Below are 15015 nucleotides of genomic sequence, written 5' to 3' on the forward strand. Positions count from 1 at the left end.
GTAAAATTCCCTGGTAAGTACTAGTTTAGATGAGTTTCCTTATTTCAAGAGCACAGATGTGAATCTTCATCCAAATCAGAGAGTTCATCATACCCCAAGTACAGCAAGTTTAAAGCATCCAACAACCATTGTCCAGACTTTGGCCTGCCTGTTTTTAATTTCTTCCAAAATATTTTTTTTTTCATGTATGACATTGCATTATTGAAGTCACAGTTGCCTCCTGCATATGCCTCCACTCAGGGAGATAAAAGACACTGGTGCACTGGTTTTAAATGCTGAGCAGAGAGAGAGCATGGATAACAATAGACAGTGAAACAAATATTAATGGAATTAACAATATAAAAAGGAAAAAAACTAAAATTACACAAGCTGGTAGTGTTAACTTGTCTTCCTTTGTGAGGGAAAGGATATATGTGTAGGTATTTTTGTTATCTGGAATTGTGGTGCAAATTATGTGATTTTGACTGAACTTAAGTCCACACAAAAACCACTCAGCTGAAGGGATGACAAGGCACACAACCAGGGAGGCAGGACAAAGGTGGGGCTACTGAAGTGTGGGCAGTGGTTCAAATAAATGGAACTTAGAAAGATGCTGCAGTTGCATTTAGCACTGATATAAAAGTGGCTGTGATGAAAAACTCTATTAAACCACAAAACTATCCCAAGAGGTGTTACATCCTTAATTTACAAGTTTGTAACAAAGTGCGCAGAAGATCAAAGACCATGTAAAGGTGAGAAGCACAGCAGCCATGGGCACTTCAACTGAAGGGGAGCAGGCTGGTGGGAGGGCAGGGCTCCGGAATGGGGAAGCAACCTACCTCTGAAGCGGGAGGGAGGGAGGGAGGGAGGGAGGAAGTGGCGGAAGGAAGGAAGTGGCGGAAGGAAGTGGCGGAAGTGGCAGAAGTGGCGGAAGGAAGTGGCGGAAGTGGTGGAAGGAAGGAAGGAAGGAAGGAAGGAAGGAAGGAAGGAAGGAAGGAAGGAAGGAAGGAAGGAAGGAAGGAAGGAAGGAAGGAAGTGGTGGAAGGAAGAAAGGAAGTGGCGGAAGGAAGTGGCGGAAGGAAGTGGCGGAAGGAAGTGGCGGAAGGAAGGAAGGAAGTGGCGGAAGGAAGTGGCGGAAGGAAGAAAGTGGCGGAAGGAAGTGGCGGAAGGAAGTGGCGGAAGGAAGTGGCGGAAGGAAGGAAGGAAGGAAGGAAGGAAGGAAGGAAGGAAGGAAGGAAGGAAGGAAGGAAGGAAGGAAGGAAGGAAGGAAGGAAGGAAGGAAGGAAGGAAGGAAGTGGCGGAAGTGGCGGAAGTGGCGGAAGTGGCGGAAGTGGCGGAAGGAAGGAAGGAAGTGGCGGAAGGAAGGAAGTGGCGGAAGGAAGGAAGTGGCGGAAGGAAGTGGCGGAAGGAAGGAAGGAAGGAAGTGGCGGAAGGAAGGAAGTGGCGGAAGGAAGTGGCGGAAGGAAGGAAGTGGCGGAAGGAAGGAAGTGGCGGAAGGAAGGAAGTGGCGGAAGGAAGTGGCGGAAGGAAGTGGCGGAAGGAAGTGGCGGAAGGAAGGAAGGAAGTGGCGGAAGGAAGTGGCGGAAGGAAGTGGCGGAAGGAAGTGGCGGAGGGAAGGAAGTGGCGGAAGGAAGTGGCGGAAGGAAGTGGCGGAAGGAAGTGGCGGAAGGAAGGAAGTGGCGGAAGGAAGGAAGTGGCGGAAGGAAGGAAGTGGCGGAAGGAAGGAAGTGGCGGAAGGAAGGAAGTGGCGGAAGGAAGGAAGGAAGGAAGGAAGGAAGGAAGGAAGGAAGGAAGGAAGGAAGGAAGGAAGGAAGGAAGGAAGGAAGGAAGTGGCGGAAGGAAGGAAGGAAGTGGCGGAAGGAAGGAAGGAAGTGGCGGAAGGAAGGAAGTGGCGGAAGGAAGAAAGTGGCGGAAGGAAGGAAGTGGCGGAAGGAAGTGGCGGAAGGAAGTGGCGGAAGGAAGGAAGTGGCGGAAGGAAGGAAGTGGCGGAAGGAAGTGGCGGAAGGAAGGAAGTGGCGGAAGGAAGTGGCGGAAGGAAGTGGCGGAAGGAAGTGGCGGAAGGAAGGAAGGAAGTGGCGGAAGGAAGTGGCGGAAGGAAGTGGCGGAAGGAAGTGGCGGAAGGAAGTGGCGGAAGGAAGTGGCGGAAGGAAGTGGCGGAAGGAAGGAAGGAAGGAAGGAAGGAAGGAAGGAAGGAAGGAAGGAAGGAAGGAAGGAAGGAAGGAAGGAAGGAAGGAAGTGGCGGAAGGAAGGAAGTGGCGGAAGTGGCGGAAGTGGCGGAAGTGGCGGAAGTGGCGGAAGTGGCGGAAGGAAGGAAGGAAGGAAGGAAGGAAGGAAGGAAGGAAGGAAGGAAGGAAGGAAGGAAGGAAGTGGCGGAAGGAAGGAAGGAAGGAAGGAAGTGGCGGAAGGAAGGAAGGAAGGAAGGAAGTGGCGGAAGGAAGGAAGGAAGGAAGTGGCGGAAGGAAGGAAGGAAGTGGCGGAAGGAAGTGGCGGAAGGAAGTGGCGGAAGGAAGGAAGGAAGTGGCGGAAGGAAGTGGCGGAAGGAAGTGGCGGAAGGAAGTGGCGGAAGGAAGTGGCGGAAGGAAGTGGCGGAAGGAAGGAAGTGGCGGAAGGAAGGAAGGAAGGAAGGAAGGAAGGAAGGAAGGAAGGAAGGAAGGAAGGAAGGAAGGAAGGAAGGAAGGAAGGAAGGAAGGAAGGAACAAGGACAGGAGCCGCAGGGCAGCCTGTGGAGATGGTGGAGTAACTGTCCCTGGAGGTGTTCAAGAAAAGACAGGACATGGCATTCAGTGCTCTGGTCTGGTTGACAAGCTGGTAATGGGTCAAAGGTTGGACTTGATGATCTTGAAGTTCTTTTCTAACCTAAATGATTTTGTGATGTCCTTGCCGAGACACTGTTCTCCCCTCCGAAGTAGAATTCTCCAGTTTTGCTAATAAATAGAGATTACTGATTTAGCTCAACCAAAACATGTATTTGAGCTCTCTTCCAAAGCTATCACTGACTGGTGAAAGAAAATTACAAAATACATTGAAATGACACCTCTCTTCATTGTGGGGAAGGGAAGATACTTCTCCATACCCACATTTTTCAAAATGTATGATAGGTCACACTGTACACTTCTCCCATATGTGCTGTTCGTAAATGTATTGCCAGTGATGTCTTTCAGTCCTTTTGGAAGCACACAATCCCAAACCCAAAAACAGCAAAAAGCTAATGTGCTTTTGGACCATATGCCTTGAAAACACCCAACCATTAACAGATCAGCAAATTTTCCTGTTTTCAGTTAGTATTTACAATTATTATGTACAATTATGTTTTGGGAGAAACCTGGCACACATCCAGTGGGAATACCTTTCCACAAAACCTTGCAGGTGAATGGGCAGGCAACTCTCTGTTGATGCTTCATGTCTTGAGGGGGACAAGCAGGTCTGCTCTGGAACTGAGGAGCAACTCACCTTCATGCTACCAAGTGGGATGGCCATGATCCAGGCAGAAGAGGAAAGATAAATAAGAGCCTGAAACTGTTTTTATCAGACTCAGCTGATAATGTCCTGCTTTGAGCAAGTCCCTTTCAAGCAGGACATTGGGACAGAAGATAGACACTAGCAGGTGCTCGTGAACAGAAGAGGCCATGTCACAATCAGCTCAGGAGCAAAAGGTTTGGTGCTTCCCACTGAATCCTGAAGTAAAGCCACCTGTTCTGCCAGGCAAGATACAGCTTCTCTCACCTGGGACACCCCTTGCTTCCTCCTCAATGGCATTAAAGGATCCAGCCAGCTACAGCTGGTCAGAGGCACTAAGACAACCAGTGATGATGGGGATATGTGGGCCCATCTCCATCCTCACCAGAGGACAAGGGAAAGAATGAAGGTGGCCAAGATGCCTTTGCTAGATGGAAGACTGTATCGTTTTCAGATAAATGAAGACTGACTGTGGATTTTTCTTGAAAATTCAGTTATTGCAATCCCTCTCCAGACTTGATAGGATAAGGGAGCATGGCTTTAAACTAAAGGAGGTTAGATATTACAAATAAATTATTCCCTGTGAGGGTGGGGAAGCCCTGGCACAAGTTGCCCAGAGAGGCTGTGGCGGCCCCATCCCTGGAAGTGTCCAAGGCCAGGGTTTGGATGAGGCTTGGATCAACCTGGTCTAGGGGGAGATCTCCCTGCCCATAGCAGGGGGTGAAAGGAGATGAGTTTGAAGGTCCATTCCAATACAAACCATCTGTGATTCTATGATTTAAATCCATCTGCAATGGCAGTAAAGCCAAATCCTCCCAGACTTCTTGGCTTTTCTCTTACAGTTGCTTGCTGAAACTCCAGTAGTAACTTCTGCCTACATATACCTGGGGAAATCCCAAAATATTACTGACAAATCAATCTGCAGAGCCGTGAACAGAAAGGGACCAGGCAGCAGTTGCTCCATTGCACCAGAGGGAAAAAAGTTTCTCATAAAAGCTCACTTGGGGATCACAATTTGACTTATGCAGTTAACCCTGTTGAGGAGAAACCTAGCCATTGCCTCTGATCATCATTATCAAGTGATATTCAGATTACCCTGAACTGCTTTTTAAATAAAACGCGGCTCACAGTGCTTGCTCACTATTTTGCTTTCAAGGCAATTTTTAGTAACACTGATATTTATGAATATTAGTAATTGCCATTAGCTTGAGTGACAATTTGTATGAAGGATCTGTGTATGGATACAGATTTTTTCACTCAAGATTAGCGAGAATAAAGGTTACCAAATGGCAAGGACTGACTGGCATTACATGTGGAAAGCCTAATTCCTCATAGAGAAGTGATTTAAAAATATGCATGATATGGCCAGTCTCTATTGCAAAACAGAATCACAAACTGACTGTTACATTCCTTTAAATTAACAGAACTTGTAAACAGAAGAATCTTCAGTGTAGAATTCATAGAATTTGTTGGAAAAAATTGTAATAACTAATCATGTGTTTATAGCAAGTGGCTTTCCAACAGCTGATGTCCTATAACATCACCTCTAATAAGTTAGAAACATGTATAGTTTTCACAAAAAAATTTATTCTGCACACAAACTTTCAATGGGGAGAAGATCAAAAGAGGCAAGGGAAGGACAAGCTGCTTCTGCATCTCTTGGAGCATAAACCCAAAGCATTTGTACTTCAGCTCTCAGTCTGCATTGCATCAGACCAGCTGGGGAGAAGCCAGCAGCAGGACACACCTCACTCCACAGCTCAAAGCCAGCACTGGCTGATGAGCTGACGTCTCCAGAAAAGCACAGCACATTCTACATCCTTCAGGATGTCTCCCTGCTGCCAGCCCAGGTTCCACCTGTGCTGTCACCCCACTCCCCAGCCAACCATGCCTGTATCACCCTTCTCCTGTAGAGCCATGCACAAAGGATGAGACAAAGAGAAAAGGGCAGACTGCCACAACACTACCATGATACCAGGAAAGGGAAGAGAGTAGTCCCTGCCCTGGTGTCCTGTGGGCAGGAGCGAGGGAGGCAGCACCTGATCCAGAATGGCAAGTAACACTCCTGTTGCTGGCAGAGGCAGCTCTCTAACCTCTCTTTGAGCAGAGAAAAGGCATCAAAAAGTTATGCCTCAACAAATGCCCCCCCAGTCCACCTTCAGGGGAAGAAAGGAATTATTTCCTTACAGTTATATGTATTAACATCAATCCTAGTCCTGCATCAGAAGACACATGATGGGATAGTGAATTTTTAGCTTACAGTCCTATTCAGTTATATTGCTACAGGTTTTGTAAGGCAAGGCATGTTCAGCATCCCAACATGCCAACCTTTCACATAGGGTATGCGTCGATGGTAGGCCAATGCAGCGAGCCACTGTCAATTTTAGGAGCTCTCCAAACAAAGACACAGAGTCTAATTTTAGAAATGAGATGTTTATTCTGTGCAGGTTGCAAGGTGTAGGTTTCCACAAATCAAGCACACTGGGGTAAAAAGTTACGTCTTTTATACAGTAAAATTTACATAATAAGCCTCTCTAATACACATCCACGTCTATCTAATGCATATTTATTTGTATGACAATCTTAAATAATGCCTGAAACACAAAGTTATTTTTCTTTATTAAGCAATTTCTATTGCAGAAGTTGTCAAACAACATGTTTACAAAGGTGAGAAAATTCAGCCTGGAGAGAGATAATTCAGTGTGAAGATATCCTGAGGAGGCTGTAAGAATAGCCAGTGAGTTTCTTTTACCAGTTCAGAGAGAACATTATAATCTTCATCTAAAATAACTAACCTACTTAGATATAAATTTCAAATTCAGGTATCTCCAGAAACAATTTTATGTTGTTGGTTACTTTAATTTTACTATCTTCAGTTGCTGAGTTTTAATCATAATGTACAATATTGTGTAATTGTATTGTCAATTGATCATTTGACTATGATCAATTCTGAATCATGGTCAAATGAAAACACTGAAAAAAAAGGCATGAGAGAAAACTGAGACACAATGGTTAACATACCCAAAATGTGAGCTTTACCTCAACCAGAAGACCCAATGGGATCACCACAAATTCTTTCACTTGTGTTGCTTTCTACTTCTGAGCAACTAAATGGACGTATTTTGGAAAAAAGGAAAAAAGTAACATAAATATATAAGCAAACATCTGCCTGCTCAGCAGAAAATTATCTTCACCAGTATCACAGTAGTTCTGATGAAAATAAAGAATCTGGTTTCTCCAGGAACAACAGCATTTGTAAATCAAGACAACTGCAGAGAAGAATTTAAGGTAAATTGGAATAACCCTCTAATAACCACAAAGATTCTCATACTTGTTCCATGGGTGAAATCTGACAGCACCTGCAGGCTCCAGGAATGGATCAAGAGGGCCTAAAGGATATGGAGACAGATCTGGTACCAAGTGAACCTGCACTTCATGCTTGTCAGTTATTTTCACCAGCCTACAGTGCAAAGGATTCAGGTAAAAGTATCTGGTCTCCCACAATCCACAAAGTTTTCCTCTTTGGATGGTATGAGGTCACCATCAGGCTGCAGAAATTCCCATTAATCAGCTATTTGTAAGATCTGTTTTCAGGGTGGGAAAACAAAACATCTTCCCAAGGTGCAAGTCATTCCACAAAGAAAGCAGATTTAAGGCAGGACAAAAGAAAGGACTTATAGTGAACATCAGGGGCTGGAGCCCACAACTACGACTTCTGTCATCCTTCCTCCTCACCTCCCTAAAGCGAAGGAGGGTATGAGGCGGGACAATATTTAAGGCATCCCTTAACAAAGGAGAGAATTTTTACAAGCTCTTGTGCTGTTTGAGATGCAGACAGAAGCCAGCAAGCTCACCGTATTGCCACTCAGTCGGAAAGCTCTTCAGGTACATGTGGCAGCCACAGCGCCCCTCACAAAGGACCAGCTCTTCCAAAATACTGCTACTGATCTTCAAACAAGACATCAGAGCCCTCTTATTATATAAAAATTATTTACTGATAATTGCATGTGCTTATAAGGCAGATAACAATGCAAACAGCAAGCTGTAATGAGGAGTGATGGCCACAGAGACATGACAGCAGGAGATGGGGATACTGCTTCTTGTGGGAAAGGATGAAAACACGCAGGTGCCTTTCAAGTAAAAGTCCTACACTTGGCAATGCCAGCAAAGGGCTTTCACAGCTAACACCCTGCCCCTGGGGAACACAGGCACCTGCTGGGGCCACTAAGCTTGGCAGAAAACTGGGGTTGCTCTTGGACACCAGGTTAAACATGAGCCAGTGATGTGACCTTGAGGCAAATAGCGTCCTGGGCTACAGCCAGCAGGTCAAGAGTGCTGTGCCCAGGGATGGACTCTCCAGCAAAAGGGAGACAGGGACAGACTGAAGAGAGCCCTGTGAAGGGCCCCAAGGATAAAAGGACTGGAGTACCTGGAAAGAGCAGGCTTGGGGAGGCGGGGGCGGGGATGTATGTAAATACCTGAAGTGGATGTGCAGAGATGAGGAGCCAGTCTCTCTCCAGTGGTGCCCAGTGACAGAACATGAAGAAATGGGCACAAACTGGAACACAGAAGGTTCCCTTTAAATATAAGAAAACCAGTTTTCCCTGTGAGCACTGGCACAGGTTGCCCAAGGAGGTCTTGTAGTCTTCCCATCATCTTGGAGATACTCAAACACTGCTTGGACACACTCATGGGCAGCCTGCTCTGGGTGATTCTGCTTGAGCAACGGGTTAAAGCAAATGAGCTCAAAGGCTCCTTCCAACCTCAGCCAGACTGTGATTCTGTCAAAAGACCCATGGAGAAGCCCACAAGACAACAATGCTGAAGAGAGCCCATTGGGCATGTCACAAGAGGCAGGACACACTGCTTCAAGGGCTTACTGTGCTACTGAACCCCACACTGCACCCCAGGCAGCTCGAGGCAGCACCGCCCATCTCCCAGCCAAGTCCAACATCAACACAAGCCCATGAGAACTGCAGCCCAGCAAGCTCTGCCACATATTTACATGCAGACTCCTTTCTCCCAGAGCCCAGCAGAGGCCCATGACACTCACATGGCAACAGCACCTGCCCTCCAACACCTGCAGCCTGGAAACACACTGACCACCCCAGCAGTCAGTGTATGGGAACAGCCACTGGTAATGAGACAGGTTTTCCCAGCGACATTCCAATGGAAGTTGCTCCCAGCTACAAAAAGCCTTCAGGAGGGGTCAGACCTCCTGATCAGCACCGAGTCATCTTCAATTATCACTGTTTCAAACATTCTAATGAGCATGAACTTATGCTGCAAATCACACAACACTCTTACTTTGCTACTAAGGCACTTTGTGTTCTATGGACAGCCACCACTATTCCCTTGGGATGTAAATTTCCCTAGAAGCAATTTTCATGCAACAAGAGGTCTGAAGGCACCTCCCACATGGCAGAGGCCCATCTGGCTTTCCTAACTCCAAGAAGCCATGCTAACATACCCCAAACATCCCTGCAAAGCTTTTATGTGCATTCACACATGCACATTCATCTTGGCATCAGTGCCCAGTGTGATGAACAATCACTGCAGAAATCAGCATTTAGGGCACACAAGTGATGCCTGTCTTCAAGAGAGAAAGAATAGAGAACATTAGGAAAGCAGCTGGCATAAATCAAAATGTCTCATTAAGAGTGGACCCAATTAAGGCCTACTTTCCCTGAGGATTTCTGCAGGTGTCCCTAGCCCTTTCCTCATCCCAGCTCTACACCTACATGCTCCCTGAGCAGACCCCACAAAGGAAAGGAACATGCTGGACCCACCTGCCAACTGTCCTGCTGCCACCAATCACCGGCACGCTGGCAACTCTGTCTATCCCTTCAACACGCAGGACCTTCAATTAACCCTTCTCTTTCACTATTCACCAAAAAGACACCCCAAAAATTTTAAGTAACCTTTTTATTTAACAAATACATCTGAAAGCAGCCACTAGTTTCCTAAGTTATTTGGGGCAGCTCCTAAGACAGCAATCACCAACAGCTTTATTTCCTTAAGACATCAAGCTAAACCAAATACTTTAGCCAGTAAAAATAAGTAATGTCCTATGCACCAGTGCAAATACCAGGGCCACACAGGTGGTTAAGGGACTGGAGCATCTTGCACAGGAGGAGGAGCCGAGAGGGCTGGGCTGCTCAAGAAGATTCTGGGAGATCTGACCAGTGTGCTCAAGTACCTGCTGGGAGGAAGAAAGGATGAGGGGGCCAGACTCTGCTCTGGACAGGAGGCAATGGGCACAAGGGAAACCACACAGAATTCCATCTGAACACAAGGACATACATTTTTCCTGCAAGGGGTCAGACACTGGGACAGGTGGCCCAGAGAGGCTACAGAGTCTCCATCCATGGAGATGTTTAAACTCTAAGCAGGTCCTGGACAACCTGCTCCAGCTGCCCCTGACTGAGCATGGGTGTGGGACTCAATCTCAGGTGGTCAAAGACACACTAGAGGAGTCTGTGATTCCACAGACCACCACACCGCACAAGCAATAATGACCCTATGTTCACACATATGTATTCTATGTTCATATGAAACAGATGGAAGAAAACAAAACCACCAAAAATCTGGTGGAATCCTGTATCTTCAGTAGCTGGGAGGTCATGGAAAATTGCAAAATTCTGTACTAAGCTCTGTAATGACAGCAACTGACAGCACTGCCTCATACCAAGAAACTTCTATTCTAAATCCACTTGCCCGGATGTTTCTGCTGCCCTATTTTAGGACAAAAACATGGAGTCTCTACAACCTAAGCATTTAGAAAGTAAAGCATTAATTTGCTTTTGGCAAAGATTGATTTAAAAGACAATATAGAGAATTGTCTTAAGACAGTAATTTTGACAAGGAAATATTCCTTATGGCCTTAATGAAAAGGAAGTTGCTCTCTGCCTGTGGCAGAGGTGTGGGAACTAGATGATCTTTAAGGTCCCTTCCAACTCAAACTATTTCATGTTTCTATGATGCTACGATTAACCCTAATTTAACAAACCATACCTATACAGTCTGTTCATGCACAACTGCTGCATAAAGATGAACACCAAGGTGTGATGGCTCTGCACAGTGATAATCAGCCAATACAATGCACATTTTAATGCCAGAACAATGCTCACCTGTGGTTTCTGTTCCTTTGAATTCCATAAATTAATATAAAGTAACTATAGCTCAGGGTCCTTTGACAGGATATTGCAAAAGAACAGATCCGTTTTTCATCTCCAACCTCTCAGTGTTGATTTGATTGTAGTAATTGGCGCCCATACACAGAGAGGAATCAAGACTGAGGTCAAATCCTGTTTCCAGGGGAAGATCTTCCCAGTTAGAAGAGAAGATCCCACCCAAGACTTGAGGCACAGCCCAGGAAACTGATGTTGTTGGGAGAGGTGGGATGGACAGTCCCTGTCTCTTTGGCACTGTTTCAGAGCAGCAATGCACGTTCTGGGAAGAAAATAGTTTTCTGGTTTTTGATTGTGTACAATTACCTGGTAGCCAGCAGAAGTCCTTGTCATATACGGACTTCCACCCCCATACCATACAATTTTCTGCAGAGCAAGCAGTGCATGGGAAACAGGCACAGATAAATAATGTACTTTGTTATATACTGAGGAAAAAAAATGAGCAGCTGTGTATTCCATGCATGGCCTTGTATAAGGGGCTTGTAGAGACACAATGCTCACTTACTGTCATAAGAAACACATTATCTATTCCTTTTTGATAACAAGTCTTCTTGCAGACACTTCCCCCACTTACTGTGTGTAAGGATGACAAGAATATCTCCTTCATCATCATCATCACTGGCACTTCTTAAATCTCACTTTCTAAAAATATCATTGGTAAATGGTATTCTGCCACAGTTCTGAAATTTTCTTGCAGGGAATGTAACTGCCATCAGTACATCTGCTTCCAGAAAACACATCCTGTATCTAGTAAGCCCAGAAGAGAAATCCACCCCAGTCCAAAGATGCAAGATGATTCCAAATGGACCGGTCCAACCCGCATTGGCAGTATAATTTTTTTCCCAAAAATAGTGCACTTTAAAAATTATTTCTCTGAAGCTGCAAAATGCTCTACACAACCTAAATAAACATCACGTACTCAGAATAATTTTTGATCCCTATAAGCATTCAAAAGAACTTCAGGATCATTTATTAGTCCATTAATACATAATTAGAACTTGGGACTAAAACTTTTAACTGACTGGCTCTTGGTTTCAGTATCAGTAATGGACAACAAGTGTCCTCCCCACTGAGTTACCAAGCTTCTTGCCCATGATTATTAAGCAACACAAACACGTCTATGAAAATCAAGCATCTGCTTTACACCATTCTCCAGTTCAACAACTATTTCATTACTACCATTTATTTCATTACTACCATTTCTTTTATTTTATTGATTACCCCATATCAAATCAGAACTTGACTCTGAGGAAAGCAACTGAATCTTAAATCTGCTCTTCCTTAGTCTAAAGACAGAAAAACCCCACTTTTTAAGAAGTTTAAAGGAGAGATGATGTGGTGGGGATGATGTGGTGAGGATGGACTGTTTTCAGCACCAAAGCTCTATTCCAGCTCACAGATTGTCACTCCAAGAGGCTGAGCAGCAATCCCTATGGCTCCCAGCCTTCAAGGCTGAAAGGATGCTCTTTATTTCAGCAGGGACAGGCGCAGATGCAGCAAGATGACAGAGTGCAGATCACCTCCCCTCTGTCGTGTCTACATCCAAGCCCCTGTAATCGGAGCATTCTTCTTCCTCTCCATCAGAGGGGTCAGATTTCTCCTGAGCCACTTCCAAACAACCCCACCAGCTGGGCAACCGTGTCCCCGCTCTCCCGAGAGCGCATCCACGCTCGAGGAAACGGCAGGTGCTGATTTGGGAACAATTTTATTAAAACTCAAGGCATAGTTTTGATACAATAAGTTTCAAAAATAAGACGTTGTACTCTAAAGGCAATTCCTTGCTCCAATGAAACAGCTTACAGCTGACATTGCGAATGCTGGATGACTGCACAAATTACCCATTTTAAAAACTATTTTTTACACCACAAATTATGCTGACCCCTCCGGATGCTGTTAGCATTGCAAACCGAATTCCTAATTCCTCAGGAATTCCACAGGATTGCAGCTATTGTGGTTCGGTTTTTTTCCCTCCCGCTATCACGGGGCAGCTCAGCCGCAGTGGCCGAGGCCCCGCGGTGCGGCAGAGGAGCCGGGCCGGGCCGGGCCTGTCGGGGTCGGGGGAGTCCCGGGTCCTCGCGGGAGGGGATGCTCCTCGCCTCACCCGGGCCCGCCCCCGCACTCCGTTCTAGAAGGTACCGGCGGTCGCTGCCCCGGGGCGGCCGCCCCCCACACCGCCTCCCCTCGAACCGGGCCCACCGCGGGGGCGCGGGCAGCAGGCACCCGCCAGTGGCGGCGATCGGGGCGATGGAGCCAAGGTCTGTGAGAGGTGGCCGAGGCCGCATCCGTGAGCCGCCCCCGCCACCCACTCGGCCCTCCCGATCCCCTGCACTGGGGCCCCCGCCCGGCCGTGGCCAAAATAGTCGCGGGGCGGCGGCACTCACCTCCTCGGCCTGCTTGCGCAGCGCCTTCTCCCGCTCGTACTGCGTGAGCAGCTGCTCGTTGTCCTCCCGCAGCAGCTCCAGCTCCACCTCGTGCTCCTGGTTGTCGGTGAGCACCGAGTCCAGGTTCTCCAGCACCGTCACCACCAGCGGCATCAGCTCCTTCACCACCTCCTCGTCGTAGCAGTGGATCAGTCGCTCGAACTCGCGGTAGATGCTGTTGGCGAGGCCCGAGACCCGCTCCGACATCACCGACCCCGAGCAGTAATCATCGCCCGGGTACCCCCCCACGCCGCCATCGTCTAGCTGGATCTCCAGCATCCTGCCGGCCGACAGCTCTCCACCCCGCTCCGCTCGCCTCTGCTTCAGGCCCCGCTGACGACGCCGCCGGCACCGGGCACTGCCCCGCCCCGCACGCGGCGTCACGGTCCGCGGGCACCGGTCGGGGCGGAGCGCGGCGGCACCGCCCAGAGCTGCTCGATCGGGGGTGCGGGTTACCCGTGCTGAGAGCAGGCCCGGCGCCGCAGTGCATCTGGCACCGGAGACAGGAGCGGCAGCGGTGACGGCGAGCCGCCCGCGCAGCACACCGCGCCGGGAGCGAGACCGCCCGCGGCCGGTGCCGGGCCCCGCGGCAGACAAAGGCGGCGCATGCCCGGGTCGCGCCGCATCTCGGACACGCACTGCCTCCGGGAGGCGCGTTACAGACCCGTCACAGCCGCGGTAGCTGTGCTTCCAAGATCAGGCAGCCGTAGTTACTACAGAGGCAGCAGACAAGGACCTGTTCAGTCAGGGATGAACTGAAAGACAGAGGGCCAAATTGGCCATCTCAAGTCTTCAAAGAAAATTCAGCACAATCCCGAATTTAATCAGTAGATTTCCCAAAGCAACAGCAGCACACACCACATTACGGGCAGAAGCTCCAGCAAATTACGGGCGGCAGCGTCTAGCACCCTCAGTAGGTGTCACAGAAGTCAATCTGCCACATCCTGGGCTCAGCTGAGTTTGGGCTCTAAGTTGGAAGAAGACAGCAGGAATCATTCTGCTCTGGACTGAGAACGGCCTGGCAGCAGAGAGAAATAAGGGGTCGATTTGAGAAAAGGTTCCCCACACCTTCATTTGCCTTAGAGCTCTGAAGAAGAGTGTAATTCCAAGGTCGTGACTAGCAATCACCCTAAAAGCTTCATCACGGTAGATGCTGTTGCACAAAGGGAAAGAACTTTTTAACCCTACCCAGAAAGCCTGATTGCAATGGGAATATCACATCTCAGTGGTAATTAAGAATTTTAAGTTTTATAACTGTTTTGTTCTATGTTACATTATCATAGCTGATTACATACTGATAGATTCAGAGCATAGCAGCTTTTAGACAGCTACTTTTATAGCAAAAACCTATTTGTCTCTTAAAAAAGGAGAATTGGAGGGAATGGAAGGGAACAGAATGGAACGGAATAGAATAATACTGAATTAAATAAGTGTAGCTCACTTGGAAGGGTCCTACAATAATTGAGAATGAGGTGTAATTAGTTATGGGACGGATCACCAGTAGATTATGAGACAGCTGAATGTAACAACCAAATTTTCAAATGTTTCCACACAGAGCAGACCCAGCCAGATGCATCAAAGGCACTGGGCACATAGATACAAGAAACAAATGTGAAAAAACTCCTGCTCAAAAATTTAAAACACAGTAGGTCACCCATGCTGGGCCTTGATTCACTCTGTCTTGTATGGGAAACTTTATAGACCAAGAGTTGTACTGTTATTCACAACAAACACAAGAGTGTGCTTTATTAAATGCAAGATTGCATTTAACATATTATGAACAAAAATGTACAGGTGAACAGGCAGAGAAGCAAGGCAGGCAAAGAGAAAGGTAAGATTTATTCACTAATTCCATATGACACTGAATTTCTAATCTCCTGTGATCTAGACAGCATGTAAAAACATTTACAAAGTTTTCTTGCATTTTGTCCACATACATAAGAAACTGATACAATGGATGTGACACAAAC

At 47.2% G+C, this 15015-nt stretch overlaps 1 protein-coding gene across 16 annotated transcripts in view; it reads right to left on the minus strand.

Annotated features, from left to right (window-relative positions):
* Positions 1–13331, minus strand: part of MAPK8IP3 (mitogen-activated protein kinase 8 interacting protein 3) — a 72836-nt gene extending 59505 nt beyond the window's left edge. For all 16 annotated transcript variants that reach the window (XM_058816336.1, XM_058816329.1, XM_058816332.1 and 13 more), the window contains exon 1: positions 13007–13331. In XM_058816336.1, the coding sequence (XP_058672319.1) occupies positions 13007–13324 (318 nt within the window). In that variant the 5' untranslated portion in view covers positions 13325–13331. The remainder of the gene's footprint in view (positions 1–13006) is intronic.
* Between the last annotated feature and the right edge of the window lie 1684 nt (positions 13332–15015).

The sequence above is a fragment of the Ammospiza caudacuta genome, chromosome 17 (assembly GCF_027887145.1).
Source record: "Ammospiza caudacuta isolate bAmmCau1 chromosome 17, bAmmCau1.pri, whole genome shotgun sequence".
NCBI classification, from domain to species: Eukaryota; Metazoa; Chordata; class Aves; order Passeriformes; family Passerellidae; genus Ammospiza; species Ammospiza caudacuta.